Source organism: Marmota monax, unplaced genomic scaffold (genome assembly GCF_021218885.2).
Source record: "Marmota monax isolate L192 unplaced genomic scaffold, Marmota_monax_Labrador192_F-V1.1 WCK01_AAM20220418_F8-fsc00040, whole genome shotgun sequence".
NCBI lineage: Eukaryota > Metazoa > Chordata > Mammalia > Rodentia > Sciuridae > Marmota > Marmota monax.
In genome coordinates, this window is record NW_026692782.1 from 12,714,028 (window position 1) to 12,732,165 (window position 18,138).

An 18,138-nucleotide genomic window follows, 5' to 3' on the forward strand; every position below is an offset into this window, starting at 1 on the left:
AAAGTATCAAAGGTGCTGATTTTGTGCTAAGGACGCACTGGTGAACTAATATACTTCCCTGCCCCCCAGATGCTTCCAATCTAGGCAGAGGGTAAAGGGGAAGATCTTCCAGAGAGCAAGAACAGCATAAATAAGACCTGGGAGGGAGAGACAGCACCATTCTTCCCAGCGCTGCCTGTGTGGCTGGGAAGTTGAGATCCTTGAACAGAGAAGGTGGAGCTGTGAGGCTTGATTGCTGCGTAGCTTGTAGACCATAAAGCCTCTTCCAACCACGTAAGGGGTAGGGGTTTCCTTTGTATCAAGAGGGTAAACGGGAGCCAGTGAATAGTTTTAAAGAAATTTGGAAAATGTTGATTTAAACTGCATTCATTAACCTATGGACACTCAGTGACTTTAAAGAAAACGAATCAGCCAGTGACTTCATGCTAGCAACTCTCATTCAAGAAGTTTTTAAAGAATAACAATGAAAGACGTAGGGGGGGAACCAATAAAACGTAACATTTTATTATTATTTTTATCTTAGAAGGAATTCACCAAAGGCTTCATATTATGCTATGGCATCTTTAATTATAAAAATAAGCAAATAAAATAACTTGCATCTGTCATTACCATGATATGTTTCATAACCTTTATATGCACATGGAGCTTAAAAATGTAATTTAACAATAAATAATGACATATACCAGATATGCTCACTGTTTATTCCAGTACTCAGCCAAAAACCTAAATATCATTTAAATTATAAATACATAATGCAAATATAATGGCACAAAAATGTCTAAAGTGCAACCAAATCACAATAGAGGGATCATGCAAACTGGTCTAGGTCAGCCCCCAGTCACTCTGTGTAGCGAACACAAGACGAAGCTTCGGAAGTACAGAGGCAGAGGAGGTGGGGTGCGGAGTGAGGAGCAAAAAACTAGCAACGTTGTGAGAACTGCTTCTTTCTGTATGTGTAGATATATGTATTGTGGATACATATATAAATATCAGTGTGGGGAGAAAAGGGGGGTACCACGGTTTGAAGAGATCACAGGAGAAAAAAAAAAGCGAGAGAGAGACAGAGAGAGGAAAAATAATAAAGGGAAAAGAAAAAGAGAGAATCTACCGGACTGAAATAAAAGAGAATTTTGCTAGGAATCCTCATGAACTACTTGTCACTTTGGGGTCCTGGCTTAGTGGGTTTGCAAAATGGACACAACACACACACTTTATTAGCTTTTCTGGTTCTGCGAAGTCAGCCTTGCCTGGGGTGGGCGGTGGGGGGGGGAGGGGGAGAATCTAACTTAGAATATGCTCTACCTGATTTCCAAGAGGCTAAGGCAGTGTCCATTTGTTTGGGGACCTGGGGATGGGACAGTTCTGAGTATAAAAACGCCCTTTACAATCTGACGTCAGCACGCTTGGAGGCTGTGTGGGGACAATTGCAGCAGCGTGGGTGCTGCTGCTGCTGCTGCTGCTGGGTCTGCTACCTTGTTCTTGGTCCTTGAGCAGCACATGACTGGTTTTAAAGGCTTTATGGTAAAGTTGTATTGCTTTTCATTTTTCTGGAGAGGTACCCTCCCTCCTCCCACCAGGGTCCCTATCACTCGGTTTGGTCAAATCTTGAGTTTGGCCTAGTGAGAGTCAAGCACCAAGAGTTTCTACACAAGCGAGATTGGAGCGGCCCCTGCAGAACTGCCTCTCCTCCCTCTTCCTCTCTCAACATTGACCTTTGGTGGGCAGTGACGCTCATAAGGGACTGTTGGGTTCAAGGACAGTGACCCTGAGAAACTACTGTTGTTCATAGATAGGCGAATCATTTGGCTTTGGTGGTCGCCATCTTGTAAACATCACGGCAGAAACGATCAAACCACCAACTCTATTTCCCTCTTTCTATCTATATTTTTTTCTTTTCTTTTTTTTTTCTTTTTTTTAACGATCCTACAGAGATGGTTTAGCTGCCAGGACTACTTTGGCAGGCAGCGTGCTACAGGACAAAAATGTAAGAGGAGTCTATTAAGGCTGGACAGCCCAGGGTTATTTACACCCCCTCAGCCCCAAGTTCCCCGGACTAAAGACCCAAAGGCTGGTTGACTCATCCCTGATTGCTTCAGTGGGAGATCTCCCACCCCAGCATCTTTGCCAGAATGCTAGGCACTGATGAAAGGTGGGGAGTCAAGAACTGCCCCTTCCCAAGGTACAGTTGGCTTTATCACACCAAGTGGTCCAAGCCCGAAGGGATGCTCTTTTTGGTTCCTGAAATTACCAGTTGGATGTGACAGAGCTGTTTCAGGTTATATCTAAGTCAAGTGTAGCCTCTGGGTTGAGGTGGGCTGGGAGATTAACATCTGACCTGGGGTCCTTCAGATAAACCTGTTGGCTTTTCCTATCTCATATAGGCCCATCTTAAGTTTCGATGTTGAGTTAAAACTACTTCTACCCCCTTAGTTATAAAAAAGGCCACAAGGAGCATTTATGTGGATATCTGGAAGTGAGATAGTTATTCCATTCCCAGGAAAAGAAAAATAAAGCTAAGTTACAAAACTAAATCTATATGCAATAAAGTTATTATATACTGCTTTGTTTAAGCAGAGTCCTCTGGAATTTATGTACAGTACATTAGTTTTCAGCTATTTATATTCCACAGTTAGACCTTAAGATTCTCTGGTTTTAAGACAATTGTTAAAGATACTTTTAAAGCTCTGAGCAGTTACAGTACATAAAGATGTTAGCTTTTTGTTTTTCATTAGATGCAAGAAGATGCAGGCTCAAAGCCTGGTTGGAGAGCCAGGCTCAAGCAATTTGGTAAATGTATCGGAAAGGAAATTAGACATTGGAGGATCGAGACCATAAGACACTAGCTCATTAGAGATCAAGAATTCAAACATGACATTCATATTCGTCCATGGCCAGCACAGATTCATAACACGAATTCCATTTAACATCTTTATGAGCATTTAAGACATGCATTTAAATAAAGTTGTTTCGTATCAGCTAACTCTACTGGGGCAACCATTCTAAAGGGCTCCACATCTCCCAATTACAATGACGGGGCAGTTACATGAACGTTTTGTGTTGGAGTCAGTTGGAGGGGAGCTGGGAAGAGACATGGATGGAGGAAGGTGATGGGAGAGGGTATGTTCTGCGGAGAGGCGGGATGGTGGTGTGGATTTGGTGTGTGGGGATGCTCTCATGGCAGAATGTTGGGATATTGATTACAGAAGCCTAGTTTCATGCAATTTTCTTTAAGGGGGGATAGAAAATAGGAACTACTTAAAAATAAAAAGTCAAACCAGGCACAGTACACTCAAAGTTGGTGTGTCAACACCCCTAAAATGATACTAGTTTGGTGAGGTTGTGAACACTTCTCCCTGGTTACGCACTCTCATGGGAAGTGCGTTTGATGTGGGAGGGAGAGTCCCCCTCACCTCGGAGGTTCCTGAGGAGGACTTTCAGCTTCTGCGGCTCACTGGTGCGCCTCCTGTTGAAGTCAGCTCTGGGGTGTGTTTGGGCACAGTGGTCCGTCTGCAGGATGTGGAAGAGGCTGGCCATGTTGGGCCCAATTTTCTCCATCAGGCTATCTCTGATTGAGCTAACGGTGTCTTCATCACATTCCAGTAGGCTTCGGACAAGTCGGTTATAATATCTGCATTGAGAAAGAGAGTGCGTGGGACAGTCATTCATGAGAGTTCAGGTGAGACCCACCCAGGTTATCATCTGGGCTCCTGCTAACATCAGTCCTGATTGGTTAAACCAGGCCAACATAAATAGTTCATCACCCAACCTGGGTTTTTGCTTCCAGATTTATGCAGTGTCTAGTTTGACTTCATGAGCTCCATGGGTTTGCCATGCCATGTGAGAGGAATTCGTTTTTATGTTTAGAATTCAGGAGATTTAGATCACATTTTGAATAGCAGGCTGACTGTGCTCTTTGAAATTTTTAGAAACAGAATTTTAATGCTAAATGGGACCACAGAGACCATTTAGTGGTCAGTTCAACTCTTTCATTTTGTAGAGGTGAAACTAAGATGAGAGAGTCCAAGAGATTTGCCCAAGGACATAGTGAGTTAATGGCAGAACTGGGACTCAGTTAAACAAAATGAATGTAATAAGGTGAACTGAACACTCTATGCTTATATTAATAGTTATGGCAAGTGGATTTGTAGTTATTTTGATGCAATGTTCCTTTTTCTTAGTGGTGCATGTGCTCAGGCATATGTGCGTTTGAGATCATCTTCTAACTAAACTTCCTAAGGCCCCTGTAATCCTGTGTCTTATGTTTTTTTTTTTTTTTTCCTATGACATCTCAGCCAGTCTTGATAAGGGCTTCTATTGACTGATCCCATTTTCAGGTTTCCTTCAAAGGTATCTTGCAGTTGGAAAAACAAACACTAAGCCATGAGGATTTTTAAGAGGAAAGATTAATGGTCCTTAAGATTCTTGCCTCTGTAATTCCATGAAACCTCTCACTGGTCTGGCTCTTGCTGACCTCTTCCTTTTTCTGATGTCCTATAGACATTTGCCCAGCCTTTGATGGTTTCATGATCAGTTCCCCCCCACCCCCCCGCCCCCGGATTAGACTGAAAACATAGAAAGTGCTGTTTGTGTCCTTATTCTTTGTCTACCTCAGGCCATATTGCCTGCTCACAGTAGATTTTTAAATTTATTTTGTGGTCATTGAGGAAATGGCATTTTAAAGACATAATTCCCTCCAATAAATCATGATTTCCTGAGGAATAAATGATCTGTCAGTATGGTAGATTTTATAAGAAATCTCATGTTTGGTACAAATTACCTTCATCTTTGGAGCCAAATTCCCCAAATGCAGCTAATTTTTATGGCTCGGAAACGATTAAATCGTGCAGTGTTTAGAGCATAGATATTACTTATGCTATTCTTTGGGGAGAACAGTGCAGGTGTATTCCAATTTAGGTTGGGATGTACCTGCTTCCTTCTGAGGTGACAGATGTTCAAACCCATTAGCTCTGTGTTCACTAACAGGAGACACTGCAGGACTATGTGGGGAGACCTTTCCTTGGAGGGGCCTGAGATCTCTGGGGCCACAGGATCTTCCATGAAAAGAAACCTGTTTATTTTTAACTTGCCTCCCAGAGCGCAGGGTTGCACATCTTTCCAGAAGGACTTAACCCCCAGAGAGGTCCTTGGAAGGATGGACAGTAAATAGAGTGGAATGTGGGTAATGAAGCCAAGAGGTCACCATTCTGTGGGTGAGAGAACCAAGTCAAGGGTGGAAAGAAAAGTGCAGGTCGAGTTAGCAGATGCAATCCTGGCTGGACCTTCCCTCCTGGGGACAATTACATCCAGCTGTGAGCAAAGCTGGGATTCTCTGGCACAGGGGAACATTTTCCAGCACTTTGGAATTATAAAGCGCATGAGTCAAGTAGCCTTTGCTTGGATGGAGAAATGGGGAGAAAACTGGTTTTGGAAAAACTGAGAACAAACAGTTTTGTGCTGATAGCTTCAGCGAGCTATATATACGTTGGTCTCTGGGCATCTCCTAACTCGTGGTCCTCTGGATTACTGTGTCTGTTTCAGAGGGTAATTAGGTTTGGGAGGATAAGGCCCTGGAAAGACTTTATTACTTGGAAGTTAACCCTTCCACTTCCAGAAAGAACTATTCATGCCAGATGAGCCCCCAAATGCGCTGGAAACAATGATCTTCCCTTAGAAAGAACAGAAAGCCCTTGTCTGCACCAAGAAGTCCAAAACCTTAATGGAAATGAAACTTCAATAGCTACCCTTGTTGTGTCAGGGCTACATGTTGCCCGTGGTCCCACCCAGTCTAAATACCTGCTGTCTTTCTCCGAGGTCTCCTACCTTCAGTGTTGCTCTCTCTGCTAGCCCAGGTATGACAGCCCAGTGACTGTCCACTCTGCCTCTCACCTTCCTGCTTCCCTGATGGAGTTTTGTTAGCTCAATAGGGCAGACTGGAGATCAGTGGCTGGTGGTGCCTTAATGTCAGCAGGGTTAGCCCTGTTTCTCTCCATTAAGTCTGAGATATGACATTTACTTTTTGGATGTGCTGGTCAATGAGACACCTCTTTCCCATTGGTCACTAAGTGAGACAGATTATTGAAGAGGTTGTGCCACCAGCAAAAGTGGACTTCACAACGGTCACATATTTAGCGAGCGCCCTCTTGCACCAAGACTTACTGTTTCCATAGCTTTTGGGAGGAAATGTCTTTTCTTTTAGGGGAGAATGTATGCAAATTTAATTGCTGACCATTCTGGTGCATATATATTCAATTATGCCTGGTTTTCTATTTTTGGATTGTGGCTATTTCTTGCAAGTTTTTCTGGCTGCCACTTTTGAAGTAGGAATCAAAATAGCTTGGCTCAAGGCCACGTGAATTCTGGGCCCAACTCTTACTCACGAGCTGTGTGACCTTCAGCAGGTCACTCCTGTCTCTGAGCCTCTGATCTTTAATCAGAAAAATAAGGCAGTTAGTCTACATAATGGTCTTTAGCTCTGACATTTTGTATTTCTAGGGATTTCTTCTCAATTGAGCAAAAATAGTGCAGCTCAGGGTTAAGCCCCTCCTTTGCAGGAGGAGCTAGGAGAACTTGAGTAGATTCCTTTCTTTCTCTCCATGGCCTTTGTGGTGGGCAAAGGGGCTGTACTGCAAAGACCTAGTGAGCCAAGTGTTCTGATCTCTCAGCCTGAAATTTCCTTTTTAAGCATGTTTCTTTCTTCCCACTTTGAAAATTCCATCCCTGACTTTTTTTTTTTTTTTTCTCTTGGTAAAGAATACGATCAGATATTCTCCATAGCTACTGTTTCAGCCATGCCTACCCAAATACACACACACTGCCTAGGAACGTTCTGTGTGAGGGTTTATAAATAGTCCTTTGTTTCCCTTGATCAATATTATTCTTCTGTTTCCTGTTCCCTATCCATGCCCCAGAGAGTTGGACGCTTTGTCAGTTTTCCCACTCTGGATCTGGGTTGGTCTAATTGGTTCCCAAGCCCCGCGACCGCCTGATTGATTCTGCCTGCTTCTCTCATCACTGAAGGCCCAGTTTGCAGATTCAGCCAGGGGACACTTCAACTACCTTTCCTTTTCTAGGTGCCTCTCTGTCATGGAAAACTCCCTTGTTCTGACTCCTGGTCCAGTCACAGGCTTTTGGATTCTCCCAGCCTCAAATCTCATGCTAGATAAGTCACAGGAAGGTAGAATGAACCTGTAACTACTTCCTTTTGCAATTCTGTGCCAATTGGCACCAACTTAGTGTGTGTCTATGGTGGGACAGAGGCTGGGAAAGCAGGATGTTTCAGGAGGGTGAGGAGCTTAAATAGAGCAGGTCGGGCCCAGCCTGTAACCGGAAATCTCTACAGCCCCAAGGAGGAATAACAGTAGCCCACTGTAGCAAAATACTTGGAGAAAGGTAAGGCCTATCATGGAGGATGGCCTTCCAGAACTGGCCATTTGTTTTCCTTACCCCCCTTTCCTTACCCTTAATAGTGAGTCCTCTAAAATGAAAAGGGGGAATCAGAAGACTTTCTTTTTAGACCATTTTCTGAAGGTGTTGAAAGATAAGGCCCCTAATAAAAGGAAGATTGTCTGGTTAAGAGCTCTTTCCATGAGCCTCTTCTTGGTTGGGTTGGGACCTCGAGTCTAGTGTATGCACCCTCCTTCCATAGCACATCTCCCTTCACATGGAAGATGCTGTGTCAGTTGAAATGGTGAGCTCGGATTGTCTCAAAATTGGCTCCATGATGTGTAAACTTGTGACAATGGCATTGCTACTCCCCTGCCCCCATCTACTGCATGTGTGCATAATTTGTCTCAAGCCACTGCCGGATGAAGAATTCTCCATTTCTTTTCCTTGTGGTGAAGGATGTCGCTAACAAATAGCCAGTTCTCATCCCTACCCATGCAACAGATATCTTCCTTAAAACCAAGATTGATATTAGGAGACAAGCCATTTGACCTAAGCAAGGTGGCGCATACCTGTCATCCCAGTGGCTCGGGAGGCTGAGGTAAGAGAATTGCAAGTTCAAAGCCAGCCTCAGCAAAAGCAAGGTGCTAAGAAACTCAGTGAGACCCTGTCTCTAAATAAAATACAAAATAGGGGTTGGGATGTGGCTCGGTGTCGAGTGCCCCTTGACTTCAATTCCCCATACAAGAAAAAAAAAAAATGAGAGGCCTGGTAGACTTGATTGTCCTGTTCTGAGACAATTGGTTAGAATCCTGGTCCTTGTTTGCTTTCAAGGACCAGACAAATGATTTCTGTAAACTAACATGTGGTTCTCAAGGGCACTGACCTGTAGCTAAGACTGAATCAGAAATTTACAGAGTTTTTATGTTAGGGACTTTAGCTTCTTCTTACGGGGGAGAAACTTCTCTGGTCTTCCACTTTCCTATGGGTACATAACTAGCTCTGTTATAAGCCCCAGAAACACTTAGCTGTTGCCATTTTCTGGAGAAGGGTGGTGGCACTTGGCTAGAAAATTAATCAGATAGGGCTGTAATAGCTCTCAGGGGACCAGAGGAACATAAGGCTGATCTTTGTGAATCTGAGCAGATTTGGCTGAAGAGTCAATGGAACTTTGGGATTCAAGTTTTAGGCTAAGAGCCATCACAGTAGGCTGACCCTGACTGGTCCGCATTGCCGTGTCTCCATTACCCGCCACCAATATGCCTCAGTTCTTGCTGGAAGCCTTTGCAGGCCAACCCACATGAAACCAGGAGGCCAGCCTTTTCATGTGTTAGGATTTCACCGCTGGCTGGTCAAGGCAGGAGCTTGGTATAGGAAGGCATGATGCTCAGACATTCTGAGCTCAGTGGCTTTGGTCATGTGAGAGCACTAAGCTGGAGATGCACTCTGGGCAACCACTAAACTGCATCCTGGGAAACCTGGGACTAGAGGGATGGGCTAGCATAAAGCCAGCAAGGGCACTCAGGCCATTTTGCTCTTCATTGAGCAAATCTAAATGCCAGGGAAGTAAGATGGCTGGTTCTGGGTTAGCCAGTGAAATGTCTGACTGGGCTTGGGACTGATTTGAAATCCATGCGGATTTAGCACAATCTGCATTATGACATTTGACCAAAGTTTTGACACTGGCCAATTATACTGCTGCATGGTTTTGGTTCCAGCCAAATGTGATGTCTCAAAAGGTGGTTTCCAGAAACGTCACCATTTCCTTCAGGGTCACGGCAAAAAAATGGACAAAGAAAATGTACCCAGGGATGCTGTAGATGAAGCTTTCTGTTATCTGCATGGGAAGACTTTTCCTATAACAGTGGGGGAAAAAACCAAGCTGCTCAAACTGTCATAACCAATCACAAACATATTTTTCCTGCAAAAGCTGGGAAGACGGTAAGCTAAAATAAGAGCGTGACTGTGGCAATTTAACCCTCCTTCCTAGTCTGGCTCTGCCAGCCACCCCCCCCTCCTCTCCCTCTGATTGCAAAGAAGTGGACCGAGTTCATACCTGTTGGAGAAGTGATTGGGCAGCTGCACAACCTCAGTGATGGCTTCGGGGTTCCGCTTGGCGACACTGCACACATTCAGCTTGCTGTAGCACTCTTCCTGCACCTCAGCAATCATCCTCTGGAAAGTGGAGCACCTCCGAATGGCCAGGAAGACCTTGGAGGTGACCCCGTTGGCAATGCACTTTAAGCTCTCTTTGACAAATGCTTTTCCCTGTCGAGGAAGGGGGATAGAAGAAAAGGCTTAGCTTGAACTGACAGAAGAGGTCGGGGGTGCAATATGAGAATCTTCAGGGGGCCTGTTTTTTTTTGCATTATATCATGACCATCTGCATATCCTTGCCATGAGGAGATTGTATGTCATAGGCAAGAATTTAAAGGGAAAAAAAAAAAACACCTTTTCCCTTAGATAATCTTGAAACTTGAGCTCCACAGAAAGGAAATAAGAGGAAAAACGAAAGGATCCATAATCAACCACCCTGCATCTTGACAACTGTCATTCTGTCATACTCCAGTTTTAGATATTCTTGGATGGAGACTTTGGTCATTTGGATGACAAGCCAGTAGGCCAGGTCATACAGCAAGAAGTTCTTTGTTAGAACATTTTCTTTTCCTTAGAAGAGGGAAGGCTTCTCTGCTCATCCCCCTCCTCTTATAAGCCAGCCTCTGTCAGCTCTTACTGGCACGCCCCAGGGTGGGGGTGGGAGTGTGTAAGACAGAGCCTATTTCCTGACCCAGGCTGTGACTGTGCGTGCATGTGTATGTGCACACACACACCCTGAGATGGCAATTTTGTATAGGGAGGCTGGGAAGCAGGGCTGGTTCCCTACAAGACTGGTTCCTCAGAACAATAGTGGACTACTCTGTTAAAGACAATCAGTCAGAGGGAGCAGGGGTCAAGGTCTTATTACCTGAGTGTCAAATTTAGCAGCGCTGTACAAGAAGGATTTACAGATGTCGTACATCCCATCTGTGTCACACGTGGAGTTTTCCAGGCATGCAAAAGCCCCACAGCCAACCTGCAGAGCACTGTTGAGGCAGCGAACCACTTCAGCTGGAAGAGACATCACATCCAGTCAAACAGAGGGATGCTGGGTGGGGTCCAGCCGGTGCAGGCAAAGTTCAAGGACAAGGGACCAGAAGAACATATCCCAGAACTCTGTCCTGAGGACCATTAAAGAGGCCCATTTGAAGAGGAGTGGGGTAAGAAGGAGGATGGACAGGCCCTGTTGGCTTCTGAGAGCCAGAGCACTCTAGGGGAATGAGTTCTTCCTTGGAGACGTGCCCACTCCGACTCACCCCCATACACATTTTGGTGACTGAAGCAGGGTTGGGGTCCCGGCAATGCACAGTGCCTTCCAGCAACTCTGTGGGATCAAAGACCATTGCCTGGCACTTGAAGTGGCTGGTGATGGGTTTAGGAGGTGGGAGGGCCTGGCTTAAAAAAAAAATGCCCTTTAGGGTAAAAAGCATGGGATTTTAGCCCAAATGGCAGAGAAGAATTTGCCAATAGGCCACTTGAGGGAGACCCTTATGATTTCAGGCTTTTAACTTACCATCATATTGGTGGAAAGGAATCTCATCTGCTCATGTTCATCCCAACCCCCACAGGTTAGTGCTTAGAGGTATGTATAATCTCTCATATTAAAACCTTTTTTTTTTTTTTTTTTGAGAAACACAGGTGTGGAATAACAAGGCCAAGGCACCCCTTGTGCAAGACTGGAAGAAAACCGCAAAGAGCTTGCATGAGGCTCTCTACATTCTGGATAAGATCTCCCATAAAAGTAATTTCTCTCCCACAGAAGGGGGGTGTTCTGGCAGGCAGCTCGGCAAGAAATGATCTGTAGCCTTCATACCGTAGGATTCTCCTCCGAGATCAAAAGCATGGTTCAGTTAGGCTTCCCCACCCCCTCCCACCACCCGCAGCCTCTGGGATGTTACAAGTCATTTCCCTAATTATATATTTCCACGGGTTCAAATTATAACTTTGCTTTAAGCAGTTTTAATATGCATTAGGGCTGCTATTGTTTTAGGCAAGCTGGAATTGTGAATCAGGCATCTCTATAGCAACTAAATACAAAAGGAAGGGAAGCAAAGCCCTCCTCTCGCTCTTCCAAGGGGAGCACGCTCTGCAGCATTTTGACACCTGCGATCCCATCTAGGCTGACAGTTGGGGGAGACAGGGCTGAGATGGAAGAGCAGAGAGTGGGGCCACAGGGGCGAAGGGGCTGAGGTCTTGATACAGGCTTCCCGACGCCCCTTTTCCTTCAGAGGCTGGGATCCTACACAATTAACTACTCTGGGAGTCAGGATGAAAGTGAGACCTTCCCCTTGGAGAAACAGCTGCTTCATTTCACGAATATTCTCTTCCGAGGGGCTTTCTGGCCACGGGCTGCAAGGGCAACTGAATGGAGCCCAAGAGACAGCGAGCTGGTAGAGAGTGAGGGAGTGGTGTTGGGGGTGGGATACGGAGGGTTTTCTCTGAATCCGCTCTGGATTTGTCAGACTGGAGGGCTATGGATCTGAAAATCAGTCTGAAAAGCGAGCTTCTCTGGGTTCTCTGAAGAGGCAGAGAAGTCAAGTTTTGGGGGTCTCAAACGGGGAGGGGAAAGGACAGCATCAGACAAGCTGTGTCTCACCTTAAGACCAGCTTCTGGAAAGTGTAGAGAGTGCTCTGAGGCATGCCAACATTCAAGCCTTTCCCCCTCCCCCTCCCCCCAAGAGGGTACGTGCCAGATTTCAGGCAATCAGGCTAGGCTTATGCAATGAAATACCCTCAGCAGAGCGCCCAGTTCCTTCGTTAGTTGCATGCAATTTATTAAACAAAGGAGCTTCACTTCCTAAGGCTATTGGATTACACTGGCAGTTTATTGCCATGGGGCATGAAGCACATTTATTATCAAGATCAGCCGCTACAGACACAGTTGCAAAAGTGAGAGGCAAATGAGGACAGCTCTTTGGGGGAGAAGCCGGTCCCGGGTTTGCGCTTACCTGAGTTCTGAGCTGCCACCCGGGATTTCCTGGGGCTCACAGAGTCATTCTGCTCCGCCTCATGGCTTGCAGCAGCACTGATCACCAGCACCAGAAGCACTGCTGAGTTTTGGAGCATTCTCTGAGAAGTTTCCGCTAAGTTGTTAGGTTTTTTTTTTTTTTTTTTTTCCTCCCCCCCTTTCCTCTCTCCCTCTCCCGGCTTGAGTGAAGATGTGGATCTGGATATACTGAAAGCTTAGGTGAGGATTTGATGAGGATTTTTTTTTTTTTTTGTTGCTGCTGATGCTGCTCCTGCGGACCCTGCTGCCAACACGGTCTTCACTGCTGCTGCTGCTGCTGCTGCTGCCTGCTGCAGTTGCTGCTTCTTGCACCTCTGGCTTTTGCAAACTGGGGGCCCAAGAGCTGCACCCAGGGATTTTATAGCCGTTCTTATCGGTCCTCAGGATCAGGGACCAATCATATGCCTCAACTGGTCAACTCAGCCAATAGGAGGGCACGCTTATTCAGCTGGAGCTTTTTGACTTCTTAGAAATATTTTCCAGCAAATTAAAAGTACCTGCTGCCAATGTTTTATATGTGTGTGTGGCTGTGTGTGCAGAGATGTGTGAAAAAGCTATTTTCACAGATTAAGGAATGACTTTATATTGATTGAACTAAAGGAAAATCTGTCCAAGTGGTTTTTGAAAGGTATTCATCTTTTTTTTTTTTTTTTTTTTTTTTTTTAAAAAGGAGTTATTGAGGGCCATGGGAGCTAGGGTATGGTGGGAAGGTGTAGCTCTTTGGATTACAACTTAATCTAAATAGAGCTCCTTTGCTCTAACAGGATGTTCTGTTTTGTAAGCTGTGTACAAAACAGTGTCTCCACATCTCTGCATGTTTGTGTTCCCACATACTATGCATTTGTGATGCGTTTCTGTGACCTGCAAGCATCCTTTATTCGGATTCACATCCGTGAGCCATCCAGGCAGGATTTGTGAGTGGAAGAGTCTTGGTGGATTGAGATAAGACAGCTCTGAGCTGCAGCCCCAGCTCCTCGATTGATTAACTCTATGACCTTGACCCAGTCCTTTCCCCTTGCTCCTCCTCTGTTTTAAAACCTATAAAATGCTGGAGTTGAAGTCTGGCTGTCCTTACACCTCCAAAGAGATGTGATTCTACAGTAACACAAATTAAAAGACTCCACCTTTTCAGTCACTAGCTGAATTGCGAACTCCCAGGGTGTTAGTGACCAGAGGCACGCCTGCACACCTCCCACAGCACACTAGACAGAGACCTCATGAATGCCTGGAAATTAATAAGCTGTGGATTCAAGCCCAGGAACTCCACAATCACGTTTGAAACCATAAGCTGGTCAAAGCAAGATGAAACCTGTTGGGTAAACCAGTTCATTTCTTGAGGGGTGGGGAGGAGGCAGGGGGCGGGACTGGGAAGAAGAGGTAGGGAAAGACCAGATTGTGGAGGAGAGAAGACTGATAAACTCCAGACTTAATGGGAAAATTACAGTGGCATCACCAATCAAGCCTACTATAGAAGCTTTCATTTTCTTATAAGTAGGTAACAGCAAGGCTTGTCTGTAACTTGTGAAGGAGGTTACCAACCTTTGAGAGGACTTCTTAGGGTAGGAAGGTGGTCATTAAGGGCTGTGGTGAAGTGAAGGGATTAAACAATAAAACCTTTAAGGATTTTCAGGAGGGCCATTGGTGATTTGTACAGACTTAGGTAGGATGATCTTACAAAGAAATAGAGCCAGTGGCTTCACTTTAAATCCCCACATCTTCACATGGAAGTTAAAGAGACCACCAGCTCTACAATCACAAACCAACCAAGAATGAGCTCTGTACACAGGGGGAGTGGGTTTGCTGGGTGACTTCCAGGCCACACTTGGTGAAAATGGGTTGTTGGAAAGTGGAGATGCTTGTACATTTCAGTTTATATCAATTGACAGTGTTGGTATTGCTCAAATACCTTTCAGGCTGAGTGCTGGGGGAGAGGGGAATAAAAGAGGTCCAGAAGAAGGCGGATGAAGGATTCTTGACCTTGAGGTGCCTGTAGGCAGGTTGGGAAGATGCCCAGCCTCCCTGACACCTAGAGATTCAAGATTCAAGATTCAGGGCCTTGCCTGGCAAAACATGTGCACTGAGAGTTCAAGCTAGAGATGTAGGGAAGGCTTTGTGGGGGAAGGAGGTGAGCTTCTGTGATTGCTTTTTAAGAATTTATGATATTTCACTTTTTAAATAAAATTCTTGTTTGCGCAAGCTGGAAGTTTTTTTTTTTTTTTTTTAAATTGCTTTAGGCAGGACAGTATGTATGTGTGGCAATGCCAAGATTACTCAGTGCAATAGGTCACCCAGCTCACAAGAAGACAGGTGCATATTCTTTCCAAGGGTCCTGACTTCTGTCCATCGGTATTCTTCACCACCATGGCCACTGACACTGTTAAAGGCACTGATGTTTGCTCCTCTTGCTGGACTTTCCCTGGTTGGCCCACTGGCTTGCCAAGGTGATGGTGAACCTCCCATCCTCCTCCTTCTTTTCCCTACTCTCCAATGCTCTCACCAGAATGCAATGTCCTACAAGTATGAGGATGTGTTCTGTATTTTTTCTGATGCTGATTTATTGTTCCTCCTTGTTTTTCTTGCTTACCATCACATGCCTGGAGATTTGTTACTCTGTGTGCCAAGCCTTTCGCAATGGCAGGTAAGCTGTCATTTGAAGAAATACAATGATGGCCAGCCACATGGGTTTGAATATAACTAGAGTGCATGTCAACATGTTGGAGGATGTTAAAACACTTGAGGGTGACAATATGTTTGAGAAGATCAAGGGAGGGGGTTGAAGTCTAAGTGGTAATGCCCGACCTAAGTTCTTTTCCCAGAAGTCCACAATTGGAGGCTATCTGATAACTGTACTTCTGTCTTGGACTTTATATGGCAATCATTAAAGTCTTAGGAGCTCTCGTGGGAATGACTGGCTCCTCTGTAACTTCTCTTGCAGATCTGAGAGAATATGCAGGAGTTTGAATGTCAGATTTCAGTCTGAATTTCTCTTGCAAGCAGTAGTGAGTCCCAAGGGCTCTTGAATGGGAATTGTTTTAAATAATGTGTTGAAATTAGCATTTGATGGTTTGGACAAAGAAAGGAATGGAAGTTTTCCCACTAGTTAGCAATATGGGTTTGTGTTGATTGATGAGGTTACAATGGTGGTTGTAGGTAAGGAAGGAGGAAAATATGAAAAAAGTTTTAAATAAAATCGACATTATCAGTTAACCTAAGCAATTCCTAAAAAAAGAATCTTTTCTCCTGATTTAATGATAAAGGAGATGATATACATCAGACTTTTCCCTCCCCATTTTTTGGTTGCCCTTAACTTGCAGGGACTACCTGGTATCCCAGTGGAGCAGGTACTCTCTGGTGTTCTGCTCAGGTTATAAAATTACCTATCAAAAGGAACTGACTGTACTTTGGGTGAGTGAGGAGCCTTCCCAAGCCAGGCCTCACGGTTGAAGGTGCGCCCGGGGTGCAGTGGGTGGCAGGGGAGCTGGGTACCCTGTGCCATTGCATCTGAGCAGAGTAAGTGCTAAGTGTGAGCGTGGAGCTGCCAGTACCTCGGGCTGGGTGACGATGCCCTGGCTGTGCCCGTGCAAGGCTGCCAGGAGTTCAGTGAGAAGATTAAGCCAAAAATCTCCAGGGCTTTGTTGGATTTGGCTAGCTTAACACGAAGCAGTGAATAGCTCTTTACCTTTTTGGTGAGAGGAGCCCAACAGCTTGGTTTCTTAGTAAATGTTCTTTTTGTTAGTGGAGAGCAAGACTCAGCAAGGTGGTCTGACATAGTGACCGGGCTTGGGCCATTTTTCTTTGGCAATTCTGGGCCTGTGTGTTTTCTGTTGATGGTTGGACTGTGATTTTCTAAACTCAAGACAAATGTGGGGGTTGGCAGCGGGGGGTGGGGGGATGAACTGAAAGCTTTTTAAAATTTCTATTTTTCTGTGAAGACACCAGGTTTTCTGTATAGATGGCCTCAAATTCTTGAATGAATCTCTGCCTCTTGCATGCCTTTGATTGCTTTAAACTCTACCAAAGAAAGCAAACAAGGAAATACATTAAGATGGCAAATTCCCTCCTCTCCCCACGTGCCCAGAGCTTGCCCTAGTTTATGGAGTGTCACTGTGTGACTGGCACTAGGTCAGGTAGTGGTGAGAAATGCAAGAGATGGTTGACCTTTTCCCATGCTTAAGGAATTCCCAAGCTAGTCCTTAAAGGATGCATGTTGAATCTTTTTTGGGATGGGGTGGGGTGAGGAGAATGTAATATGGCCAGTGAATTAGAATAGAGCTTATAGGTTTGAATCAATTAATTAACATTTATGGGTGCATGTCTATGTCAGGCATCACTGCAGATGCATCCTATGTGTAATAACAGGAGTGCTCTCTTTCCTTCCCACTGGAGAAGACCAGGACCCAATGCAAAAAATGGCTTGCTTGTGGTCATAGTGTGGACAGTGGGAAAAATCTCCTGAGATTTGCTAATTACAGAAATAGTTCTGGATTCTTGTGTGGCCACCACAGTAGCAGAGAGAGTATGATTGCTTAGAGCCTTTGTCTTGAGGGGCAAGAAACACACACACACACAGGATGACTTAACAGGCTTTAATCAGAACAGGCAAGTTGAAATTAGCCTTCTCTCTTGTGAACATCTGCTTCTCATTGCTTCAGGTGTAAGTTGTGATGCTTCTTTGTATCCAGGAGGACAAGTTCATATTCTTAGGGCAGCTTTCCTATCTCCAGAGATACAGGAGGCTACTGAAGCAAATGTGAAGAGGTTCTGTGGGTCATCTGATCTGTCCTTTAAAATAGCCCTACGAAAGACCTAAAGTGAAATTACTCCTTTGAGACACATGGGGGCGCTCGAATCAACCAACAATGTGGACACATTTCCTTTAAATTGAATAAAGGAAAAAAAAAAGCAATAAATAAATATATAAATAAACAAACAAACAAAAACACCCAGTTGTGAATCCTGGCTCTGTTTGCTCATTATTTCATGCCATCAGAATGCTTCTTAGGGGGACAACACAGGTTTGTAGTCCATACCTGTTACTTAGCTAGTGAGCTTGCAGCCTAGTATGGTTCTCTGTTCTTGGAAGTGTTGCAGTATAGACCATTTTATGTACCATTCTTGTATTATCTATTAAGGAAATACGTTGCAGGCAAGTTTAAGTGTTCTTCCCTAGTCCTATGGGAGGATATTATCTGTACTCACATTGTTCAGGGAAGCTGAGGGAATAATCAGATAATACACTTGCAGTGTTTTGAATTCCTTCGTTAAAAAGGGATTTCATTTCAAGGTTAGAGCTAGCATTGCTTCCCATTACCGAAGTAAAGATACATCTTTCATTCATTCTTTCGTTTGGCATTCTTTCTTCCAGGACTTTCTAGACAAAGGTCAAAGCCGAGTAACTTTTCACACAATTTCTGTCACTTTCTGTGGCTGTCCTACAGTTTGGAAACCTTCCAGAGCATTGTGGGAAGCACACACGAGGGAAACTCATGTAAGGGGGGCCTCCGGTTTTTTGGTCCTGCTCCAAAATGCCTTTGTGAAGAAGGGGTATGCATTCTGTTGGGTGCAGGGGCCGATTTGGGATGCCGTAGGGGTTGTGCATGTTGTCACATTACACTTATTTGAGAAGACCTCTTGTCCAGTGGTTAATGCGA

The 18,138-nt window shown here is 44.8% G+C and overlaps 1 protein-coding gene across 1 annotated transcript; it reads right to left on the reverse strand.

Annotated features, from left to right (window-relative positions):
* Positions 1 to 482: 482 nt before the first annotated feature.
* On the reverse strand, positions 483 to 12,800 carry Stc1 (stanniocalcin 1). Its single transcript, XM_046447892.2, has 4 exons — positions 12,429 to 12,800; positions 10,349 to 10,491; positions 9,440 to 9,651; positions 483 to 3,628 (listed from the first exon to the last, which is right to left on the reverse strand). The coding sequence occupies exons 1-4, from the start codon at positions 12,544 to 12,546 to the stop codon at positions 3,358 to 3,360; spliced, it is 744 nt and encodes a 247-aa protein (XP_046303848.1). The 5' UTR covers positions 12,547 to 12,800; the 3' UTR covers positions 483 to 3,357.
* Between the last annotated feature and the right edge of the window lie 5,338 nt (positions 12,801 to 18,138).